The sequence below is a fragment of the Oncorhynchus gorbuscha genome, linkage group LG05, assembly GCF_021184085.1.
Source record: "Oncorhynchus gorbuscha isolate QuinsamMale2020 ecotype Even-year linkage group LG05, OgorEven_v1.0, whole genome shotgun sequence".
Classification (NCBI taxonomy): Eukaryota; Metazoa; Chordata; class Actinopteri; order Salmoniformes; family Salmonidae; genus Oncorhynchus; species Oncorhynchus gorbuscha.
In genome coordinates, this window is record NC_060177.1 from 26,053,993 (window position 1) to 26,080,284 (window position 26,292).

The 26,292-nt window shown below is 42.5% G+C and overlaps 1 protein-coding gene across 2 annotated transcripts; it reads right to left on the reverse strand.

The window, feature by feature from the left end:
- Positions 1–1,077: 1,077 nt before the first annotated feature.
- Positions 1,078–4,537, reverse strand: LOC124035053 (cytochrome b5-like). 2 transcript variants are annotated; one of them, XM_046348469.1, is made up of 6 exons: positions 4,176–4,531; positions 2,902–3,030; positions 2,721–2,744; positions 2,595–2,629; positions 2,453–2,467; positions 1,078–2,293 (listed from the first exon to the last, which is right to left on the reverse strand). In XM_046348469.1, coding segments are annotated over exons 1-6 (402 nt in total). In that variant the 5' UTR covers positions 4,374–4,531; the 3' UTR covers positions 1,078–2,292. The 2 variants fall into 2 exon arrangements, with proteins under 2 accessions (XP_046204425.1, XP_046204424.1); XM_046348468.1 differs by having other exon boundaries at positions 1,078–2,467; positions 4,176–4,537.
- Positions 4,538–26,292: the final 21,755 nt, after the last annotated feature.

Below are 26,292 nucleotides of genomic sequence, written 5' to 3' on the forward strand. Positions count from 1 at the left end.
AGCAAAGCACACCACAGGTTGAGCCCAAACTGCATGACTCAAAGCACCCGCTTCCTCTGGGAGGCAGATACACAAAAAAAATTGAAACAACTTTCACAGATGTAACCATTCCCAGTTTGTCCTTAACCCAGTTTGACACAACATATGGGTCAGCCAAAAAACAGGAATCCACCCTTTCCAAAAATCGCACTCCTACAGTTCCAAAATCATCTTTGGTAGGATTCTCAGAGCAAACGTTGGAAGACTACCACATGTAGGCCCACTATATGGTTAGTTCGACTACTTGGTTTGTAATCTGGAAATGTACACCTCAAAGGTATACTCAGTAGACGAATATCTGATCTTAAATCGTGCCATTCTTACTTTCACACCATCGCACTTCCAGCTGTCTAATGTCCTACCCAGATTCCCGACAATCTACTTCTGTGCAGGACAAGATCATATAGGCAGGAACTACATGAATGCTGTATACCAAAGTGATGATTCAACTGCAGAATGTTAACATTCTGACCGTAGCTATTAAATGTATTTTATAATACAACTTTCAAAATAATGTGAGATTACTTAAGATTTACAGGAAATGTTAAAGAGGTTACATAGTGGATATCTGAATGAACTGAGCCATCAGTAAACAAATATTTCCTTAGTATTGAGTACAGCTCAAATAGAAAATGAATAGCATATCATAAAAGCACAAAGCTTAGAATTGAAACGTCACTCACAATTGCATTATGATAGCACGATTCAGCCTTTTACTTTCCATGACAAGGGCAATGGCAGACTCCACAGGAATGATAATTTCAAATGGGACTGGTCTTTGAAGTAAAATAAATTTGAGTGTCCAAATGGAATATGTTGGTTATCATATGTACACATCAGTAGTATAGAGTCTCGGGCAGATTGTTTTCAGGTGCTTCTCAAGTAGTGGATTGCAACATTTATATGACAACTGAAATTTTAAATATGGTTGACATACCAATTGAAATTGGTAGTGCAATTGAATAGCCACAGATCCAAATGTACACTTAAAAATGGCACGGTGACCAACACTACAATAAATGAACAGCTGACACAATACGAATGCAAAAGTGTTTTATGCCTTCAAGAGTTCAACAATTTTCATCCAACCATTAGAATTCACTCACAGGGCAGCAGTTAAGTGCTAAAGGATGTGCATAGGAAGAGCAACATATCCTGCACAGTGTTGTGCAATTGAATTAATCCAGGTTATAATACACACCAATTCTCATACTATGCTTTAAACATGAAGTATCACCAAAAATGCTTAGTGTAAGACTAGAAAAGGGGAGTTGGGGATAAGTACATTTCACTTTAAATCAATACATCAAAAGAGAATACTGTACATTGCGTGCAGCCTGAGTAATACAAAATGTTGATATAGAGAACGAGGCCTACTCGAAATCAGGCAATGCATGCAACGAATAGCTGAACATAAATGAAGTACTTTTAATGAGGCATGTTGTGCAATCAAGTCATTGGTTCAAATCAATGATTTAAGTTTGAAATGACAAGTTGCATGACAATGTACTCTCAAGCAAACATACATTAGAATGCTTTGTTGCTAGCTTTTCCTATGTTATTCAGTCACCAGAAATTAAATACTGGGCAGCAGTCTGAGGAGAATTAAGACTAACAAGGAGTATGCAACTCAACGCTATTCAGATTTCTCCGTAAGAAAACAGCATTATTTCTTATAGATATGAACCCATAACCTGTGTTTTTCTATGCCCTACTACAGAAATATATTTCTACTTCCTAGACCTACAGTCAAACAGATGTGGGGTTCGCCACAAAACATGTCTGAACAAATTGAGTGTAATACAGAAAGCTCCAAAAGTATTGTGACAGTGAAGTGACACCAGGACTATGAACAAAAAGTGCTGTGATTTATAAACGGTTCACCTGATATGGATGCAAATACCCTGACAGTCTGCACTTTAACAGTATAGTCATTGGATCATTTAAAATCCCAAGTGCTGAGTACAGAGCCCCAAAAAATATAATAACTGTCCCAATACCTTTGGAGCTTACTGTAAGAGTCCCACTAAAGCAGATAGCAACAGTTTAGTTCATTTGCATATGAATAACTTAAGACACAACACAATAATTACTACAAAAGGCAGAGAGAGTAAACAATATGAATAGATAAGAAACCAATGTAAAGACAGAGGGTAGAAAGTTTCCAGATGCATCTTGCCCAAAGCCGGTTGGATGAGGTGTAGAGAAAATAAAGCCTAGGGGCAAGGGGATTGTTTTGTCCCTGTCCGCACCTCTGAAAAGTTGTTCAATGGGGGGGGTTGGTCAAACATGTCAAGGCCTCCAGACAGAAAGAATGAGAAGAGACAGCGTCAGGGCTCAGGGAGACTTGCGCTCGTGCTTGTAGTATCGATACATGATACCCACAACAACTGCAACTATGGCAGGTACCAACCATGTTGTCCACGAGCTGGAGAAAGACAGAGCACTTAAACATTCAGCCAGGGAACAAACACAGCTCAGTGAAGAATGATTAGGAGACAAAATACTTAGTCAATGCAAATGGAATAATCAAATTCTTATCGCTTATGACTGACCTGGAGCCATCTCCTGAAGTTGTAATGAATTCTTCCTGTGGGAGAATATATTGTTAAAACAACGTTCAAGAGTTAACATTAGCAAAATAGGTGTTAAATTATATCACATTTTCTTGAATACTTTACCTTTGCACCGTCCTTCCGGTCATCCTAAAAGACAAGGTGAAATAATCATTTACACACTTACAATCTGAATAAATCATGCCACAGATTTGTTCCATCATTAATTGAAAGCTGTTTCAAAGACACTTGAACAAACAAATTATTTTGCAGTGGAGAGCAACAGCTGAGCAAAAGCAATCTGTACCGTCTTGAGCTCCCCAATGTAGTACTCGATGAGCATCGCTCTGGCATCTTTAGAGTGACCAACATCCTCAAAGCTCACTGTGGCATCTGTACCGGCCTGTGCCATCAAAACATCCTCACCTCCTGGATGCTGGAAACAAGTAAACTTACATTAATCATGATCCGTCACTACCAACAGTTGGAATGTAATCACAGACTAGACAATTGTAGCATATGACATCCTACATGACATGCATGGCTTATATGGTCATAAATATCAATATGGTAAGTGTTAAAGCTCTGAAATCTTATTCTCTGATATCCTCAAATTACATATTGGGATAGATTGAATTATCATAATGGTTAAAGCTCCATTTAGTTTTGTTGGCAGGCTTACTCTTTGAAGGTAAACCAATCTTAATGTGGCTTTTCTCCACAAATACAGCTGTGATAATGTAACACATGAAAGATGTCATCCTGAAATCCAGAACCTGTTTTGCTGACATTACTCCTTATACTCTGCCATTGTCAAATTGTAAAGCAACGACATGGAGTGAAGTGATAACTAAACAGACTGGTACACCATGATGCTGTGCCATCTGCCCTGTATTTGGACTTCTTTTCCCATTATACCTTTAACATTAGATACGAGTCGCGCAACTGACCTCTTGTAACCGCCCTAGCCACTTTTGTAACATTTGCCGAGTGACTAAAGTCCCACTGGTAGTTATAGGTAGAGTAAAAGGAACAGGCAAGGATGAACTAACGAACAATTAGGAGTGGTCGTGACAAAATGTTGCAGTTATATTTAGCAAATTAAGATAACTTGTAGCTAGTTCAAACCAAGCAAACTATTTGTGCGTTAACTAGCTAACGTTGCATTATGGAACGCATCTCCTGGCGCAACATTACACCACATCTTAATATTATTGGACTATGCAGGTAGACAAAGATAGCAAACAGTTACCCAGATTACCTAGCTAGTTAAACAGGCAAAACACACCAGCCAAAATAGCAAATACTATCGCTGGCAAACTGCCTCCCTCAGCCTGTATTGACTGGGTGTTGTATAACTAACGTTAGGCTATGGTAGCTAGTTAGAAATACCCATACCTTCACACAGGCGCATTTTTACTTTGCAAGTAAGTTGGTTATCTAGCTAGACGTTTAGGTTGGCTTTGGATATGAAATTAATTTGAAACCAGACAACGGACAGAAGAGACCCGAGATTTTAACTACCTAGTAGTGTCGTAGCGAGTGTTACGCTAGGTTATAACAGTGGTATTTTGAGCTTACCTCTGCCAAGAAACTGGTGATGTTATAGACTTTATCGTGGATGATAAGCCATGCGTCCGTGCGCTTATTATGAGTTTTTACTTCTTCCAAGGTGTAGTATGTCACATCGCTGTCTGCTGTCTCTGCTGCTGTGTGAGTCACGTCCACGTTACCAGCACCGTTTGTGTTGGTCATGTTATCTTTCATTTCCTCGCTCATTCTGTCTAGTTTAACACGCTAAGTCCCTTAGCTATACACTTTGATTATCCAAAGTTAATGACGGTTCGTGTATCCAAATGCCTGTGTTTCGTAGGAAGATACACTGAAAGCCACGGTTTCCCCCTTTTCAACCGGCATATGGAAAGGCAAGGACCAATGATTTCACTCCCGTGTCACCTTCCAATGAACGTGTATTACATTTTAGACAAGTAACCAATGAAAGGCAAAATTGTAGAATTGTAACCAATCACAGGTGACCTTTGGATGATCACGAGACCTCGTCAATTAGCACATCAAATTAAATCAAATTGTATTTGTCGCGCCGAACATGCGCCGAATACAACAGGTGTAGTAGACCTTACAGTGAAACGTTTACTTACAAGCCCTTAACCAACAATGCAGTATTAAGGAAATGCCAAAAAAAGTATGAGATAAGAATAACAAATAATTAAATAGCAGCAGTAAAATAATAATAGTGGTGCTATATACAGGGGGCACCAGTGTCGAGGTAATTGAGGTAATATGTACATGTAGCTAGAGTTATTAAAGTGACTATACATAGATCATAACAGAGAGTAGCAGCAGTTAGAAGGGAATGCAAATATATATATATATATATATATATATATATATATATATATATATATATATATATATATATATATATATATATATATATATATATGCCATTTAGCAGACGCTTTTATCCAAAAAGTCAAAGTATGTGTGCATACATTCTACGTATGGGTGGTCCCAGGAATCGAACCCACTACCCTGGTGTTACAAGCACCATGCTCTACCAACTGAGCTACAGAAGGACCACTAATAGTCTGTGTAGCCCTTTGATTACATGTTCAGAAGTCTTTTGGCTTGGGGGGATAGAAGCTGTTTAGAAGCCTCTTGGACCTGGACTTGGCACTCCGGGTACCACTTGCCATGCGGTAGCAGAGAGAACAGTCTATGACTAGGGTGGCTGGAGTCTTTGACAATTTTTAGGGCCTTCCTCTGACACCGCCTGATATATAGGTCCTGGATGGCAGGAAGCTTGGCCCCAGTGATGTACTGGGCCATACGCTGGGCCATACGCCTTGCAGTCGGAGGCCGAGCAGTTGCCATAGCAGGCAGTGGTGCAACCCAACACGATAGTCACGATAGTCTCGATGGTGCATCTGTAAAACCTTTTGAGGGTTTGACCCATGCCAATAATTTTCAGTCTCCTGAGGGGGAATAGGTTTTGTCGTGCACTCTTCACAACTGTCTTGGTGTGCTTGGACCATGTTAGTTTGTTGGTGTTCTGGACACCAAGGAATTTGAAGCTCTCAACCTGCTCCACTACAGCCCTGTCGATGAGAATGGGGGAGTGCTCGGCCCTCCTCTTCCTGTCATCCACGATCATCTCTTTTGTCTTGATTACGTTGAGGGAGAGGTTGTTATCCTGGCACCACACTGCCAGGTCTCTGAACTCCTCCCTATAGGCTGTCTCATCATTGTCGCTGATCAAGCCTACCACTGTTGTGTCGTCTGCAAACATAATGATGGTGTTGGAGTCGTGTTTGGTCATGCAGTCATGAGTGAACAGGGAGTACAGGAGAGGACTGAGCACACACCCTGAGGGGCCCTCCTGTTGAGGATCAGCGTGGCATATGTGTTGTTACTTACCCTTACGACCTGGGTGCGGCCCGTCAGGAAGTCCAGGATCCAGTTGCAGAGGGAGGTGTTTAGTCCCATGGTCCTTAGATTAGTGATGAGCTTTGAGGGCACTATGGTGTTGAACGCTGAGCTGTAGTCAATGAATTTCATTCTCACGTAGGTGTTCCTTTTGTCCAGGTGGGAAGGGGCAGTGTGGAGTGCTATAGAGATTGCGTCATCTGTGGATCTGTTGGGGCGGTATGCAATTTGGAGTGGGTTTTGGGTTTCTGGGATAATGGTTTTGATGTGAGCCATGAACAGCCTTTCAAAGTACTTCATGTCTATAGATGTGAGTGCTATGGGTCTACAATCATTTAGACAGGTTACTCTGGTGTTCTGGGCAAAGGGACTATGGTCGTCTGCTTGAAACATGTTGGTATTACAGACTCAGTTGAGTCAGGTTGAAAATGTCAGTGAAGACACTTGCCAGTTGGTCAGCGCATGCTTAGAGTACACGTCCTGGTAATCCGTCTGACCCTGCGGCCTTGTAAATGTTGACCTGTTTAAAAGTCTTACTCACATCGGTTCAGAGAGCGTGATCACACAGTCGTCCGGAACAGCTGGTGCTCTCATGCATGCTTCAGTGTTACTTGCCTCAAAGCAAGCATAGAAGTAATTTAGCTCGTCTGGTAGGCTTGTGTCACTGGGCAGCTCATGGCTGTGCATCCATTTGTAGTCTGGAATAGTTTGCAAGCCATGGTACGGTGTAGTACGATTCAATCTTAGTCCTGTATTGACACTTTGCCTGTTTGATGGTTCGTCGGAGGGCATAGCAGGATTTCCTGTAAGCGTCCAGGTTAGAGTCTCGCTCCTTGAAAGCGGCAGCTCTACCCTTTAGTTCAGTGCGGATTTTGCCCGTAATCCATGGCTTCTGGTTGAGGTATGTATGTACGGTCACTCTGGGGAAGATGTAATTGATGCACTTATTGATGAAGCCAGTGACTGATGTGGTATACTCCTCAATGCCATCAGAAGAGTCCCGGAACATATTCCAGTCTGTGCTAGAATAACAATCCTGTAGCTTAGCATCTGCATCATCTGACCACTTCCGTATTGAGCAAGTCACTTGTACTTCCGGCTTTAGTTTTAACTTGTAAGCAGGAGTCAGGAGGATAGAGTTATGGTCAGATTTGCCAAATGGGGGTCGAGGGAGAGCTTTGTATGCGTGTGTGGAGTAAAGGTGGTTTAGAGTTTTTTTCCCCTCTGGTTGCACATATAACATGCTGGTAGAAATGAGGTAAAACAGATTTAAGTTTCTCTGCATTAAAGTCCCCAGCCACTACGAGCGCCATCTCTGGATGATACTTTTCTTGTTTGCTTATGGCCTTATACAGCTCGTTGAGTTCGGTCTTAGTGCCAGCATCGGTTTGTGGTGGTAAATAGACAGCTACAAAAAACTCTCTTGGTAAATAGTGTGGTCCACAGCTTATCATGGAGATGCTCTACCTAAGGCAAGCAAAATCTTGAGACTTCCTCACAATATTGGATTTTGTATTATAGTCACAGACTGCCACCAGTCATAGTCACAGACCGCCACCCGTTGTCTTACCAGAGGCAACTGTTCTGTCTTGCCGATGAATGGAAAACCCAGCCAGCTGTATGTTATCCATGTTGTCGTTCAGCCACGACTTGGTGAAATATAAGATATTACAGTTTTTAATGTCCCATTGGTAGGATAGGTTTGATCGGAGCACATCCAGTGATTACACATTGGTTAATAGTACTGATGGTAGAGGAGGATTACCCACTCGGATTACCCACTCTGTCTCTTCTTCATGCGAATGACTGGGATTTGGGCCTTGTCCTGTGTCTGAAGTAAATCCTTCGTGTCCTGATATCCAGAAGCTCTTTTGGGTCATAAGAGACGGTGGGAGAAACATTATGTACAAAATAAGTTACAAATAACGTGAAAACACACACACAATAGCACGCAGATGAACTTCCCTGAGACGGTTTCTGACAGTTTGTGCAGAAATTCTGTGCAAACCCACAGTTTCATCAGCTTTCCGCATGAATGGTCTCTGACGATCCCGCAGGTGAAGAAGCCAGATGTGGAGGTCCTGGGCTGGCGTGATTACACGTGGTCTGCGGTTGTGAGGCCGTTTGGACGTACTGCCAAATACTCTAAAACGAAGTTGGAGGCGGCTTATTGTAGAGAAATTAACATTAAATTATCTGTCAACAGCTCAGGTGGACATTCCTAATGTCAGCATGCCAATTGCACACTCCCTCAAAACTTGAGACATCTGTGACATTGTCTTGTATGACAAAACTGCACATTTTAGTGGCCTTTTGTTGTCCCCCAGCACAAGGTTCACCTGTGTAATGATTATGCTGTTTAATCAGCTTCTTGATATGCCACACCTGTCAGGTGGATGGATTATCTTGGCAAAGGAGAAATGGTCACTAACAAGAATGTAAACAAATGTGTGTCCAAAATTTGAGAGAAATCAGCTTTTGTGCTTATGTCAAATGTATACGGGATCTTTAATTTCAGCTCATGAAACATTTGTTATTTTTATTGAAACTTTATTTAAGTAGGAAAGTCAGTTAAGAACACATTCTTATTTACAATGACGGCCTATAACACCAACACTTTACATGCATTTATATTTTTGTTCAGTGTAGTGTGTTTCTCTCCATCCAGTGATAAGGAGGCAGTGGGAGGATACATGTACAACATTGATATGCTGGATAAGGGGGGCACTGACAGGAGTGTAGCAGAGAGTTTTTATCAGGCCTGCCTGATAACACACACACAGATGTCATGCATTACTGTCATCTCATCACCAATATAGACAACCCCAAGCAAACATTGCTCTAAGTTTGAACTAATAACAGATGATAATGTAGTAACATGAATAGGAATTCATAAAAAGTCATGTAATTTTCAAGAAAACACGAAATACTTCCACTTACATCATGCTTTTCATCCTATAAATATACTACACGAGCCACGTTACAATTCCCACCTAGTTGGTTACCTATTTGCGCAATGTGTAAAATGTTTGCCTTTCATGCCAGTGACCTGGGTTCGCTTCCCTGCCATTCACTGCATTGGTGTCAGAAGTGGGATGGCGGCCATCAGGACATCGGAACGCACGGGCAGAAGGGGCTTGAAAAAATGTCGAAGCACAGGGACGTGCCTTCTCGTTTTGAAAGGAAGCAGTGTAGCAATCCATGTTATAATGTATAAGCCACGTTACAATTCCCACCAAGTGTGTTAACCCTATTGGCGTGGTGTGTAGGGTGTTTGCCTTCCACGCCAGTGACCCAGGTTTGCTTCCCTGCCCCACCGTTTGCTACAATGCGACAAGACAAAACAAAACAAAAATGGTGATCTTCACATGCTCCACAAGATGGCAGTAAGTTAATACCCTTTGGCACCTGTGTCTAAACTAAAGACCAAACACCTTGAACTTTTGGATTTATTTTGCTTTGTTCACAGAGGTCCCTCTTGGGTCATCATTGCCCTATTCAATATACGTACAGATGTAGGATCTTCATTTTAGCTAGTTTGCTACAGCAGGAAAATAATCCTGCTGCAACAGGAAATGTGAATTATTATGTGGATTACAATTAATTGCATTTTTTTGTAAAAGTTGATACATTTTTTATTATAGCAAATCAAGTCTGACATTTTAAATTGGGAATTACAAACTTTGAATACACCACAAGTTTGCATTTCCTGCTGTGCAGGAAAATTCTCAGCATTAAAAGAGTGATCAAATTAAGATCCTACATCTGTAGGGAATGATATGAAGAAATGTGTAAGAATGGCAGTGCCAAACCATACATACAGAATATCCACCAATAACAAAACAGGTGTCACCTGTTATAAAACAGGTGTCATCAACCTCTTCTTTCAACCCTTCAAATGCACTTATTTCAAAATAACACGTTCACCTAATCTCCAGCAGATAAATTGTTTGCATCTTCAACCGGGGAATATCTTTGGGGAGGGGTCTGAGTTATCTCTCGAGCTGTAGCCACATCTCAGGGGGCCCCGTGTCAAACACTTCGATAACAGAAGGAACAGTCAGCCAGCAGCGGAACAGTGTGTCATTAATACTCCTGTCTTGTCCTTGCCCTCACAGACTAATTGCTCTCACTAGGGGGAAACAAGGCATCCCGGTGTCACCAAAGGCCACACTCCCTGTGACATAATCTGTGCAATTAGGCCTGCCCTCAAGGCAGATAGATACTGGTCTAGAAGCTGACTGGCTGCAAGCGGAATCATAATAAGATGTTTCATATTCTTGTAGAGTTCCTGCTCCCCCTGGGATTTGTGTATGGAAGACCGCACTTCATCTGACCTATCTTTCCATCAAGTATATTTTCATAGCTTAAAAATGACCCTGTGTTATGACATAAATTCAGTCCACCCCTAGTCAACCACCACCTTTTAACTAAATTCAACAAACTAGTTAAAGTACTGTGAGAATGATGATATGAACCTTTGACATCTGGCATTTACACTGTGATCTTCACGTTGGTGAGCAGAGTACAGCTGAGACCTGTGATATCTGTGTAATGTGACTTCTGTTGGCAGGCTTTTATTCTTAGTGACCCTATTGTATGAACAACAGCACCTCAGATCAATTGTATGAAGCTAGTGTTTTGCTGCCCATATTCAGAGGAGTCACAGGGTACAGACCAGGTTCTCCTTATTTTCAGCCTGTCACAGACAGGTCAGCAAACTCTATTCTACACACACACACAGTCTCAGTCATGGTGCACCTATGTCTAAATAACACATTCACCTAATCTCCAGCAGATATGCTGTTTAATATCATGTTGATCCAAGGATAGTTGTTCATGTAACTCCCATGAATTGCCATTGAGAATGAAAGTAATGGGTTAAGTAAGCCCGATTTAGAAAGGCATTTGTGTGACAACTCAAGTAGCTACTTCTCTGTTCTTACAAATGAATGAACTATTACTTTCACCTGTACATAACTTTTATGAGAGCTGTTGTCTCAATTTGCTGTCTCAATTCATTCATTTTCACATCCAATACCTAATGGCTTTGAGGGAGGACGGTCGCACATAAACACAAAAAATGTAATGTGGTCACTGGCCACCCACTCATATTCATTGTTCTCTTAAACAGTCATTCCGTGGCACAATACAAAGACACACTGAATAATGCCTTCCTTCCTCCAGGCACTTCCCTGATGAAGAGCGGGTGGTTGTTGAAATAAAAGCTTTGCCGCCTACAGTCCCAACAAGAGCCCTCATGGAGAGTGCGCCCATGCCCGGCAAACCACAGGTGGCACAGATCAACAGTCACTGATTCATCAATCATAATCAGGTGTAGCACAAACATAAAACATGATGGCCACTCCACAGAATGTGACAAGTAGACAAAGAGAAACAATGGCAAAAGAGCAGGTGAAAATGGACATAACTCCAGCTACATGGAGTTTACCTGTTAACTGGAATGCTGGATACCAGATTAGACATTTTTCCGTGCATTAATCTATACATTATTGTCTGAGTTTTACTTCAGTTCTTACAACTGACTGTCACCATAAAGGTGTCGAGAGAGAGCCATATGATCACGTCACACATTGTGGAACATACTGTACATATCAGTAGGCCAATATGCATGAACACTAGATGGCACTACAAGGTCAAACTTATGCTGCCAACTTACTCCTCAGTCGCATCAATTGTTCCATTTTCTGTGAAGAGGAAGAACTGAAAAGGAATAAAACACAAAATTCACATGGTTGATTTGATTCACACATCCAGATTCATTATTCCTATTTATAATATATTCATCAAAGGAACACCACTCAGCATGTCCAGGGGGCACGGGAAGTGAACACAGTGGGTGGTGTCACGCATGATGGGAGAGACATTAAACACCACACCAAACCAAAACAGCAATAACAAACAACAACCAACAAAGACTATCATGATGGATAATTGGGGGATACATTCGCATGAAAAGGTTTCGATGCCACTAGAAACCCTCTTGGCCATCTCATGACAAATTTGCTATGTGCCCCATTGACAGTAGCTTATTCCTTAAAGCAGGTCATTTGATGACAACATTCTATCTGTTACCTCCTTTATCTTGCCTTTCCATGGATTTACACTATGCACATAGCAGATTCTTTGGACCAGACAGATGGTGGTGTTTATACACAGAAAATTGGACAGCGATTTCCCTGCTCTGTGCCTCTCTGTGTCTATCTGCCATGTGGAGTGGGCATTTAGATCATTTATTCTGGTCAGACTGACTGGGACTTAAGAGCAACAACAGTTGCATCCACGGCCCTTGCATAATCTTCCCTTTGGTTACACAGCTGTCGACACTGTCAATCATTGCACTATATCTCAACCCAACCTGTTGTATGACAACACCCTATTTGCAGTATAGTACTGTAATCATTGTGTGTATTTATTGAGGAATAATATACAGTATCTAGACTGGAGCGCTGATGCCCCATATATTGCCCCTGAGACAGACATACTTTATATTTGAGACAGGTTTTCAAAGTCATCACTGCAAAGAAGAAGAAAACAGTTTTCCCATAGCTATGAGACATGTTGAATAGCCCCATGCTGCATAAAGGGAGTGATGTCAGCCTGATATTAATTGTATGGTAAGTCAATAGATTAGTCTGAATAAACATTTATGTGGTAAAAGCAGTAGGAAAGTAGCAGCAGCAGCTCTAATATTAAAATCTAAATAATTGATTTTTGTATACCAGCATTAAACTTTCTTACTGACTCAACTATGTAAGGTGCACTTGGCCACAGACCATTTTGTCGGCTACATTTATTCTCTGAGTTGTGGAAAAGGTAATGGGCAGGCAGTAATGTTATTGGAGATCGCAGTGTAGACTGTAGTACTATATATCTGCGGCCCGGTTGGGAGCAGATGAAGACATCAGTCCCCAAGGCTTAGTCCGCTGTCAGATCCATCACAGCCACTCGTCAAGGAGAGCCTTGGCTGCCAATGCACAACATCACAATGCCCACGGTGACTGACAGTCTCCGTACTATATCAAATCCTCACCGGCCTGGAATTACCTTTTTGGCTATAAATGGAATCAACGGAGTATTCAATATATGAATAATATGTCTAGCTGTACTGAATCAGTACTGAATCTAGATATATTCAATACCCAGATCCAGATTAAAATACATTTGGGGACTATGATCAACAGATTGGACCAAAGCCTGTCTATACATTTGTCCTTCAAACAAACATCTGATGCATATGTTGGTATTAGTAACACTGACAATTCAGTCCCTTTAGTATTTCCATATCAGTGCTATCGACTATGACAGGCAGTGGTTAGAGCCAATCAAATTACACACATTTATGAAGGCCTTCTGTTGCTTTCACTATTAATCAATTATATTCAGACTGCAAAAAACTGTAATTTATCAATTAAACATTATAGTATTATGTGATGCTATCCCTTCTATATCATAGAGATACATACTTAGAACTACTGCTTTTTACAATACTTCCATTCAGAGCAGAATGAATGAGTGATTCATCCCACTTCATTTGAGTGGCCAAAGGACCTTCAGAGGAAAATCAAGCTTTACACTCATGTCAGATGCACACAAGATATAAATAGCAGCCTCCACCCTCGTATGAAAGGTCCACCAACACATTTTTGTACTGTACATGGAGTGAACATTCCATCAAACTGAGTAAAATTATGAAAACACAGCATGCATACTGCCGAGCAATGGAGGCTGGTGGGAGGAGCTATAGGAGGATGGGCTCATTGTAATGGCTGGAACGGAATCGATGGAATGGAGTCAAGCATGTGATTTCCATGTGATTGATACTGTCCATTCCAGCCATTACAATGAGCCCATCCTATTATAGCCCCTTCCGCCAGCCGGCATTGCTCTCTAGCCGGCACTGCTCTCTAGCCCAATATTTTGCCCAAACCCAAGCCTGAGCCCATATCACATGTGGTCAATATAAAATAGGTAATTGTACAGTGTCAATTTGCCAGTGTTTGTCTCATATGATGGTTATACTTGGTGAATTGTAAGATAGTAAACTTCCTTTCCAAAGGACTATTATTCTATTCTATTCTCAAATCACTGAAAACTTTTGTAGTCCGGCTATGACTGCAGCTGAAAAGATGTACTGTATAACTTTTGTGGGATAATGAGGATCCCACTCTACTTTTCACTGGATAAATTAGATCAATTCCTGAACTTACTTCCTGAACTTACTTATTACTCATTATTAGTTAGCCCATAGATATTTCCACCAAATCAGACCTATGACTGAATAACTGCATATCATCCACTACAGTGTATGCTAGAACTACCAATTGTTACAAATGTAAATGCATTGTGACAATGAACTCTTAATTACATTTTACATTTAAGTCATTTAGCAGACGCTCTTATCCAGAGCGACTTACAAATTACAGATGTCAAAACAGTTTTTCATAGCTTGTTTTACATTTTTTTTAAACGTTATTTTCAAGTGTTTGGATTCAGTCATATTGAACTAAAATCCTCCAGAAGGGCACACAATATTGGGATGTCAATATTCCAGTGAGCAGATTCATGGAGAGGTTTCAGAAATGCAATATGCGGTGTTCTTATAATACAAAGTACAATCTTACCAGTCTACCTCAGTGGTGTGTTGCCATGTCCTCAGGGTCTGCTTGTAGGCCAAGTAAAGTGTTCCCTGTTCTAAAGATTGACAGATCTGCCTTGAGGTCAGCATATCAATGAAAATGCACTCTGCCATGAGAGCATAGACACAGAGAGAGGAGATAAAATAACAAAAACAAACCTCCAAACACTCATGAGATGAAACCAATTGTATCGAGAGCTGAAACGGAACTATCCTGAAGTGCTTCCTTCCTATCAAGAATTCCTTCATAAGATCTGATTCATTCAGCGTGTAAACAACAGCTAAGTAATTAGCACAGTCATAGTCTCTGGCAATGAGCTGAGTCATAGACAGACCTGTGACTGTTGACCTTTTCATTGGGATTGGAGGGATTAATGTTGTACCCAGTCATTGACCCATTAAATCACTGTTACAACGTGAGACCACGGCTAATGAGAGTTATCTCTGTCAGTTCAGCAAAACCCAGCTCAGCTTTAGCATCAAATCATCTGCTGAATCCACTAAGCTACTATACACAACTTGCCCAAAAATTGCTGGAGGGACTGATAATCAGATTTAGATAATACTAATTTGGCTAATATGACAATGGTTCCAATCCCCTGGTAGGGCTGCTATAGTCCCAGTTATTGGACATCACTTTGATGGTCCTTTGGACCTCAAAATAAGAAAAAGCTTACGCCAAGAGTGTCTGACAGCATCAAACACCAGGGAAGGCGGAGAGCCCTTTAATGTGTATTCCATTTTTGAGATGATAAAAAATGCCCAGTTCAGTCTACAAAGTGCCATATGCATAGAATTCCTCCAAAGTTGTCAGAGGATATGTTTTCACAAACCAAAAGATGGCAATCATCTTGGCCTTCCTTCCCTGTGGAATGAATTCCAAGGAATAGGAAGACCAACATTAATTGGTAAGCCCTATGCCACCAAAGAGGTTCATTAATTGTATAATTCCACATTGAGGCGCAGAAATTGGATCCATCTTGATGTACTTCCCCACCTCTTTTTTTATTACTCAATGTCCAGTGAGGGCAGGCCATCTGTATTATCTGATCATTTGACATTTACAACATTCAGAGGTCCTCTATAACTCCTGAAGAGGATTTCACTTTAGTTTTACTGAGCCTTCAAGAAAATCTATGTCTTCAATTTATATACAACCCGATATGACCACTTTGACGTATAGTCCTTTAAAAAGTAGCCGTCTGAAGGGCCTGTAAGGAGAATCACATGATGTTGTGGGTAACCCTGATTGGTGTGGGAGCCGTCCTGTGAAATAGATCTAAATTTATCACAGTAAGAGTATTATGTTCAGGACCTGCTGCTTTATCTGCTCTTCCTTTGCCCATTTCAGAAGCAGTGAAATGGCTATAGTTTTAATCTGCCAGCCTCTGCACTGCTTTGATGGTGCCCCCTTCACATCCCATAATAGGCTGAGGCTGCGCTGTGCTGAACAGCACCGCAGGTGCTCAGGGATCCTCATCAGGATGTGTGGGGTTGCTTAAGAATTACTCCTATAGTAAATCCATGTTACTGGCAGCTGCTACTTTCTTATCTGCTTAATCAAAATGTTCTACTTACTTACATTATACCCATGGCTTGATTTAATCTTTCAACACTGTGCAATGTTACTCAGTACTGCATGCAACCATATGCAACATTTTTCAATTAATTAACATTAGCCCAATTCTGGGACAAAACTGGCACGCCACTGTTCAATAAAACTGAATTGGTTGAATTCAAGAGTGGTGACACACTTCATATCCATGGATACAAGCTAGAGGAAAAATGTACAGTTGAAGTCGGAAGTTTACATACACTTAGGTTGGAGTCATTAAAACTTGTTTTTCAACCACTCCACAAATGTCTTGTTAACAAACTATAGTTTTGGCAAGTCAGTTAGGACATCTACTTTTTACTTGACACAAGTCATTTTCCAACAAATATTTACATACACTAAGTTGACTGTGCCTTTAAACAGCTTGGAAAATTCCAGAAAATGATGTCATGGCTTTAGAAGTTTCTGGTAGGCTAATTGACATAAATTGAGTCAATTGGAGGTGTACCTGTGGATGTATTTCAAGGCCTACCTTCAAACTCCGTGCCTCTTTGCTTGACATCATGAGAAAATCAAAATAAATCAGCCAAGACCTCAGAAAAACAATTGTAGACCTCCACAAGTCTGGTTCATCCTTGGGAGCAATTTCCAAATGCCTGAAGGTACCACGTTCATCTGTACAAACAATAGTACGCAAGTAGGAACACCATGGGACCACGCAGCCATCATACCGCTCAGGAAGGAAACGCGTTCTGTCTCCTAGAGATGAATATACTTTGGTGCGAAAAGTGCAAATCAATCCCAGAGCAACAGCAAAGGACCTTGTGAAGATGCTGGAGAAAACAGGTACAAATGTATCTATATCCACAGTAAAAACGACTCCTATATCGACATAACCTGAAAGGCCGCTCAGCAAGGAAGAAGCCACTGCTCCAGAACCACCATAAAAAAAGCCAGACTGCGGTTTGCAACTGCACATGGGGACAAAGATCGTACTTTTTGGAGAAATGTCCTCTGGTCTGATGAAACAAAAATAGAACTGTTTGGCCATAATGACCATCCTTATGTTTTTGTGAAAAAGGGGGAGGCTTGTAAGCCGAAGAACACCATCCCAAACGTGAATCACGGGGGTGGCAGCATCATGTTGTGGGGGTGCTTGCTGCAGGAGGGACTGGTGCACTTCACTAAATAGATGGCAGCATGAGGAAGGAAAGTTATGTGTATATATTGAAGAAACATCTCAAGACATCAGTCAGGAAGTTAAATCTTGGTCGCAAATAGGACTTCCAAATGGACAATGACTCCAAGCATACTTCCAAAGTTGTGGCAAAATGGCTTAAGTACAACAAAGTATGGCTGAGTGTCCGTGTGTCCTCCATAAAATCACAGAGACCCAACCACACTGTCTGACAAGCCGGCACCTCCTACCCTGCCGTCAGCCGCCTGAAGTCTTTATGACACAAGGCCCTAAAAGCATGCAGCTGTGCTCTCCTCCACAGCTCTGACAGACAACAGGCTCATGACACAGCCATCTGAAGCTTATCAAAGAGGAAATTAGAAGGGGAGGATGGTGTTTGCACAAGCTGCTAAGTAAACTGATGTTTTAATTGCAATGTTTCTGACTCCTCACTTTGTGAACATGTAGAACAAGCACAAAAGGGCAGGCAGAGGCAATATGTCTCTGGCTGCATTTCTAATATTTGTTTTCACGAATTGGTCTTTGAAAAAGCTCAGAAAAAGATCTGATGTGATTGGTCAAAAGACCAATTAGTGGAAGGAAAGAATATATACATTGGGCTGCCTGTCTAAATAAATTATTTGTAGACTGGGAGGGTAATGGAATAAGGAGTTTAGAATGCTAGGTGGTGGGCCGAATCCGAAAAACGAGAAGTTGATCGATCCCTGTCGAGCGAGGAGTTTATTTTTTTTGTATATCACAAACCACGTTTCCATCCGGTTTTTATGCGTGTAGTCATACCGTATATTTAAAAATTCACGACAGCTGTGATGGAAACAGGAAGTTTCTGTACAATTTTATGTCGACAGATAATTTGTTTGTTTGACAAGGTGGAATCTTCTTATGTCGGTAAAATGTATTATGCAAGAACGCCTATGCGCAAATATTGATATAATAACCATCATATCGAAGTAAACTTGGAGTCACGTAATGACATGGCGTGTGCTCTTCCCACTACGGCTCAGGAAACTATGCAGTTTATTAGGCTACAGATTAAATAAATTATGATGAACTTCACAGGGTGGTGAAAGTGTACAGTACGAGCTTGATGCTCCTTTGCAATTCATGTTGGTCTTATTCTGATGACTTTATGATCGATGCTTGACTGACTTTTGACAAATACAAATATTATCGCTCTTATCCATAATAATCTTATCATGTACTGTAGACTAACCAACCCACAGAGCCTACCCGCACTGTATCTACGAGCTGTTGGCTAGAGCGCATGTGCCAAAATCAGACTTGACATATTTGTTATTTAACAGTTTTGTGACAAAACTAACAGTACATTTGAAAATTGGATGGAAACACATTGAACATTAGATTTTGCATGAAAACTTGAGCGAAAAATTATATTTTGTGTGCACTACGTCATCACGCACTGATTTTTATCTGCAACAAGTACGTTTGGGTTGGCTGTATTTTAAGACGGTTAAATGCTCTACTAACAAAAAATCTGTTAGAATTGTAAGTATATGCATGTCCCTTAAGGTCCTTGTGTAATTGTAATGTGATATTGTACCCCCTAGCTCGATTGTCTATTGTTTGTAATCTATCTATACTTGTGTTCCCTCATGTGCTTTATGTATTGATTTGATTTTTTTTATTTTTTACATTTTTTTTAAAAACAAGTACGTTTGGTGGAAACACACCACTGGTGGGAAAATGCGCATATTTTCTTAATGTGGATTTTGGAATATTCGCATGAAAATCTGTCGCCAGTTGGATGGAAATCTAGCTAGTGCACAGCAAATGAGGGATGTTTCATGACATCACTGTAATAGGATATTGGTAGACGTGATAATGTCTGAAAAACAGGAGAGAAAAAAGGAAGAGAAATAACCTTTAATCCACATATTTGCTATTATTTTATTAATCGTCTTAAATTGTTCATTCAAGATAATTTGAGAGATATGAAAGGTGACACAAAGAGTATGGCCTTTACAGCAGAGCACAACTACAGAAGTTCAACGTTTAGATGCCTGATTCCGTAATAATGCCAATAAATGAGTACATCAGTGTGTAAATGCACAGTTATTCTGACTTGGTCTAGTCAACCTTTATTATTGACAAGAAAAGGCTTGCCAGATTTTTGGTTCAAACAAACCGACCCTTCCCATTTAAATTCACTCCATATTACAGTCCTGAGAAATAGGCTACAACTTTGTTGTCCTTGGAACGACACAGTTCAGTTTCTCTGAAAGGAAACAGATCTCCTGATTTCCAGGAAGCTATTCTTTCTTTAGCACTCTCTCTGTCAGTGAATTCAAATGTTTAATCATGTGCTGTCATGGTCATGTGTCTCATTTCAAGTAACTAGCTGCAGGCTTAAAGAAACATTAAATCATTTAATTTGCATATCAACCCAAATAAAAGCATATTGAAAAATGTTCATCCAGAGGTGGCGCTCCTAGTAGCCAGGGACTTTAATGCAGGGAAACTTAAATCAGTTTAACCTCATTTCTATCAGCATGTTACATGTGCAACCAGAGGGGAAAAGACCACCTTTACTCCACACACAGAGGTGTGTACAAAGCTCTCCCTCACCCTCCATTTGGCAAATCTGACAATAATTATATCCTCCTGATTCCTGCTTACAAACAAAAACTAAAGCAGGAAGCACCAGTGATTCGGTTAATAAGAAAGTGGTCAGATGAAGCAGATGCTAAGCTACAGGACTGTTTTTCTAGCACAGACTGGAATATGTTCCGGGATTCTTCTGATGCCATTGAGGAGTACACCACAACAGTCACTGGCTTCATCAATAAGTGCATCGATGATGTCATCCCAACAGTGACAGTAAGTACATACCCCAACCACAAGCCATGGATTACAGGCAACATCTGCACTGAGATAAAGGGTAGAGCTGCCACTTTCAAGGAGCGGGACTCTAACCCGGAAGCTTATAAGAAATCCCGCTATGCCCTCAGACGAACCATCAAACAGGCAAAGCGTTGCTTCGAGGCAAGTAACACTGAAACATGCATGAGAGCGCCAGCTGTTCCGGACGACTGTGATCACACTCTCCGTAGCCGATGTGAGTAAGACCTTTAAACAGGTCAACATTCACAAGGCTGCAGGGCCAGACGGATTAACAGGACTTGTACTCCGAGCATGCGCTGACCAACTGGCAAGTGTCTTCACTGACATTTTCAACCTGTCCCTGACTGAGTCTGTAACACCTACATGTTTCAAGCAGACCACCATAGTCCCTGTGCCCAAGAACACTAATGTAACTTGCCTAAATGACTTCCGACCCGTAGCACTCACGTCTATAGCCATGAAGTGCTTTGAAAGGCTGGTCATGGCTCACATCATCACCATTATCCCAGAAACCCTAGACCCACTCAAATTTGCGTACCACCCCAACAGATCCACAGATTATGCAATCTCTATTGCACTCAACACTGACCTTTCCCACCTGGACAAAAGGAACACCTATGTGAGAATGTTTTTCATTGACTACAGCTCAGTGTTCAACACCATAGTGCCCTCAAAGCTCATCACTAAGCTAAGGACCCTTGGACTAAACACCTCCCTCTGCAACTGGATCCTGGACTTCCTGATGGGCCAGGACAACAACCTCTCCCTCAACGTGATCAAGACAAAGGAGATGATTGTGGACTACAGGAAAAGGAGGACCGAGCACGCCCCCATTCTCATCGACAGGGCTGTAGTGGAACAGGTTGCGAGCTTCAAGTTCCTTGGTGTCCACATCACCAACTAACAATCATGGTCTAAACACACCAAGACAGTCGTGAAGAGGGCGCAACAAAGCCAATTCCCCTCAGGAGACTGAAATGATTTGGCATGTGTCCTCAGATCCTCAAAAGGTTCTAGAGCTGCACCATCGAGAGCATCCTGACTGGTTGCATCAATTCCTGGTATGGCAACTGCTCAGCCTCCGACCGCAAGGCACTACAGAGGGTAGTGCGTACGGCCCATACATCACTGGGGCCAAGCTTCCTGCCATCCAGGACCTCTATACCAGGCGATGTTACAGGAAGGCTTTAAAAATTGTCAAAGACTCCAGCGACCCTAGTCATAGACATGGTCCTTCTGTAGCTCAGTTGGTAGAGCATGGCGCTTGTAACGCCAGGGTAGTGGGTTCGATCCCCGGGACCACCCATACGTAGAATGTATGCACACATGACTGTAAGTCGCTTTGGATAAAAGCGTCTGCTAAATGGCATATATTATTATTATTATTATTATTCTCTCGGCTACCGCACGACAAGTGGTACTGGAGCGCCAAGTCGAGGTCCAAAAGGCTTCTTAACAGCTTCTACCCCCAAGCCATAAGACTCCCGGACAGCTAATCAAAGGGCTATCCAGACACCTCTTTTACGTGGCTGCTCCTCTCTGTTTATAATCTATGACTAGTCACTTTAACTCTACCTATATGTACATATTACCTGAATTACCTCAACTAACCGGTGCCCCCGCACATTGACTCTGTATATAGCCTCGCTTGTTATTTTACTGCTGCTGTTTGATTATTTGTTACTTTTATTTTCTATTTTTTTCTTTAACACTTTTTCTTCTTTTTCCCCCTTAAAGCTTGTTGGTTAAGGGCTTGTAAATAAGAATTTCACAGTAAATTCTGCACCTGTAGTATTCAGCGCATGTGACAAATACAGTGTGATTTGATGTTGAATGAAATATGTGTGTGTGTCATGTACAGTCCCTATAGAAAGTCTACACCCCCTTGAACTTTCTTCACATTTTGTTGCATTACAAAGTGGGATTGAAATAGATTTAATTGTATATTGTGTAATTTATCTACACAAAATATTCCATAATGTCAAAGTGAAAAGGTTTTTATTTTTTATTTTTACAAATTAACCAAATTTATAATAACTATAATATAATTGTTGCATTGTAATGAATTTCGTCTGCTGTTTGAAGAGAGTCAGACCGAAATGCAGCGTGTAGGTTACTCATGACTTTTAATGAAGATATATGCGGTACATGAAATAACTGAAAATACAAAAACAACAAACGAGTGAAACTAATACAGCCTATCTGGTGACTAACACTAAGACAGGTACAATCACCCACGAAATACAACGCGCACTCAGGCTGCCTAAATACGGTTCCCAATCCGAGACAACGAGAATCAGCTGACTCCAATTAGGAATCGCCTCAGGCAGCCAAGCCTAACTAGACACACCCCTAATAATACACACTCCCAATTATTACAAACCCCAATACGAAATACAACATATAAACCCATGTCACACCCTGGCCTACCCAAACATATAACAAAAACACAAGATACAATGACCAAGGCGTGACAGACCCCCCCCCCCCCCTAAGGTGCGGACTCCGGGACGCACCTCAAGAGCATAGGGAGGGTCCGGGTGGGCGTCTGTCCATGGTGGCGGTTCTGGCTCGGGACGTGGACCCCACTCCATAAATGTCCTAGTTCCTCCCCTTCGCGTCCTAGGATAATCCACCTTCTCCGCCGACCATGGCCTAATAGTCCTCACCCTGATCCCCACATAACTGAGGGGCAGCTCGGGACCGAGGGGCAGCTCGGGACCGAGGGGCAGCTCGGGACCGAGGGGCAGCTCGGGACCGAGGGGCAGCTCGGGACCGAGGGGCAGCTCGGGACAGAGGGGCAGCTCGGGACAGAGGGGCAGCTCGGGACAGAGGGGCAGCTCCGGACAGAGGGGCAGCTCGGGACAGAGGGGCAGCCCGGGACAGAGGGGCAGCCCGGGACAGAGGGGCAGCCCGGGACCGAAGCAGCCCAGTACTGAGGGGAAGCCCGGTACTGAGAGGGAGCCCAGTACAGAGAGGAAGCCTAGTACAGAGAGGAAGCCTAGTACTGAAAGGAAGCTCAGTACTGAGAGGAAGCTCAGGCAGGTAGTAGGCTCCGGTAAATCCTGGCTGGCTGGTGGACCTGGATGAATCAGGTTGTCTGGCCGATCTAGAAGATCTTGGCAGACTGGCACTTCTGGCGGATGGTGACGCTGGGCTGACTGGCGGCGCTGGGCAGACTGGGAGCACTGGTGGCGCTGAACAGACAGGAAACTCCGGCAGCGCAGGAGAGGAGAAAGGCTCTGGCTGAGCTGAACAGGCGGGAGACTCCAACAGTGCAGGAGAGGAGAAAAGCTCTGGCTGCGCTGAACAGGCGAGGCGCACTGGACGCGCTGGGCCGACTGGTAGCACTGGTGGCGCTGGACAGACAGGAGACTCCGGCAGCGCAGGAGAGGAGAAAGGCTCTGGCTGCGCTGAACAGGCGAGGCGCACTGCACACGCTGGGCCGACTGGTAGCACTGGTGGCGCTGGACAGACAGGAGACTCCGGCAGCGCAGGAGAGGAGAAAGGCTCTGGCTGCGCTAAACAGGCTGGAGACTCCGATAGCACAGGAGGGGAGAAAAGCACTGGCTGTGCTGAACAGGCGATGCGCACTGGAGGCCTGGTGCGTGGTGCTGGAACTGGTGGTACTGGCGCGAGGACACGCACAGGAAGCCTGGTGCGGGGAGCTGCTACCGGAGGACTGGTGTGTAGAGGTGGCTCTGGATAGACCGGACCGTGCAGGCGCACTGGAGCTCTTGAGCACCGAGCCTGCCCAAGCTTACCTGGCTCGATGCCCACTCTAGCCCGGCCAATAGGAAGGGCTGGTATGAGTCGCAGCTGGCTCTGCACCCGCACTGGAAACACCGTGCGCTCCATAGCATAACACGGTGCCTGCCCGGTCTCTCTAGCCCAACGGTGAGCACAGGGAGTATGCGCAGGTCCCCTACCTGGCATAACTATTCTCCCTTCTAGCTCCCCCCCAATAATTTTTTTGGGCTGTTTTTCCGGTTTCCTTGCCAACCGTGTTCCCTCGTATCGTCGGCTCCTATCTCCCGCTGCCTCTGCTCTCCTTAGTGCCTCCACCTGTTCCCATGGGAGGCGATCTCTTCCGGCCAATATCTCCTCCCAAGTGTAACAACCTTTACCATCCAACACGTCTTCCCATGTCCATTCTCCAAATAATTCATCCTCCCTTTGCTGCTCCAGCTGTCGCTGCCTGTTTAAACCAGCGCCTCTCCGTTTTTCCGGCGTGTCTTTTTCGTTGATTCGATTCGCCTGTAGCCCTCCTCGCATTGCTGTAGGGAATCCCAGGCGGGCTCCTGCACTCGCACTGGGTCGGCCGCCCACCTGTCGATTTCTTCCCACGTCGTATAATCCTTGCTTCTGTTGTCCATAACGTCCACCTTCAGATCCTGCCAGTTCACACGCTGCTCGGTCTGTGAATCGTGGTGGGTGATTCTGTAATGAATTTCGTCTGCTGTTTGAAGAGAGTCAGACCGAAATGCAGCGTGTAGGTTACTCATGACTTTTAATGAAGATATATGCGGTACATGAAATAACTGAAAATACAAAAACAACAAACGAGTGAAACTAATACAGCCTATCTGGTGACTAACACTAAGACAGGTACAATCACCCACGAAATACAACGCGCACTCAGGCTGCCTAAATACGGTTCCCAATCCGAGACAACGAGAATCAGCTGACTCCAATTAGGAATCGCCTCAGGCAGCCAAGCCTAACTAGACACACCCCTAATAATACACACTCCCAATTATTACAAACCCCAATACGAAATACAACATATAAACCCATGTCACACCCTGGCCTACCCAAACATATAACAAAAACACAAGATACAATGACCAAGGCGTGACATGCATAGGTATTCACACTCTTTGTTTAGGCAAGCCTAAATTTGTTCAGAAGTAAAATTTGTGAAGTAATATGGGTTGACATGATTTTTAAATGACTGCCCCTTCCTCTGTCTCTGTGATTGGTAGATGGGTAACAATAACAAATTACATTGAATATATCTTTAAGCATGGTCAAGTTAATAATTATGCTGTGGGTGATGTATTTCACCCCCCAGACACATCAAAGACGCAGTCGTCGTACTGAACTGACGGCATGACAAGAAGAAAACTGCTTAGGGCTGTCAACATGAGGCCATTAGTGATTTTAAAACAGCTACAGAGTTCAATTGCTGTGATGGGAGAAAACGGAGGATGGATCAACAACATTGTAGTGACTCCACAATAAATGACAGAGTGAAAAGAAGAATACAAATATACAGAATACAAATATTCCAAAACATGCATATGTATGCAACAAGGCACTAAAGTAATACTGCAAAAAAACACAGCAAAGGAATACACTTCTTAGCTTAAATGCAAATGTTTCGGGCAAATCCAGCACAACACATCACTGAGTAACTGCCTCCTTATTTTCCAGCATGGCGGTGGCTGCATGGTATGGGTATGCTTGACATCGGCAAAGACTGGGGAGTTTTTTATAATGATGAAACGGAATGGAGCCAAGCAAAGGCAAAACACTAGAGGAAAACCTGCTTCAGTCTGCTATACATGGACACTGGGAGAGGAATTCACCTTAATCCTTTGTAAAACAATAACATTTGAAGACACCCAAGGCCGATGAAGACTTTCTATAGGCACTGTATGCATAAATGGTGGTTTAAATAGTGCAGCTGCATATTCATGTTAGCCAACGCGGTGTATCCTACACATATACCTTGCAATAAAATCTCTAAAAACAGCTGAAAAAAATTAACAGTGGGGCAAAAAAGTATTTAGTCAGCCACCAATTGTGCAAGTTCTCCCACTTAAAAAGATGAGAGAGGCCTGTAATTTTCATCATAGGTATACTTAAACTATTACAGACAAAATGAGAAAAATAATCCAGAAAATCACATTGTAGGATTAACAAATTTATTTGCAAATTATGGTGGAAAATAAGTATTTGGTCAATAAAAAAG

Bases quoted from the DNA above. Each gene is read 5' to 3' on its own strand.
- LOC124035053 (XM_046348468.1), bottom strand. From the start codon at position 4,373: ATGAGCGAGGAAATGAAAGATAACATGACCAACACAAACGGTGCTGGT. The intron at 3,031-4,175 runs GTAAGCTCAAAA...ACTTGTTTCCAG, and splicing joins TCACCAGTTTCTTGGCAGAG to CATCCAGGAGGTGAGGATGT. The intron at 2,745-2,901 runs GTACAGATTGCT...CTTGTCTTTTAG, and splicing joins ACATTGGGGAGCTCAAGACG to GATGACCGGAAGGACGGTGC.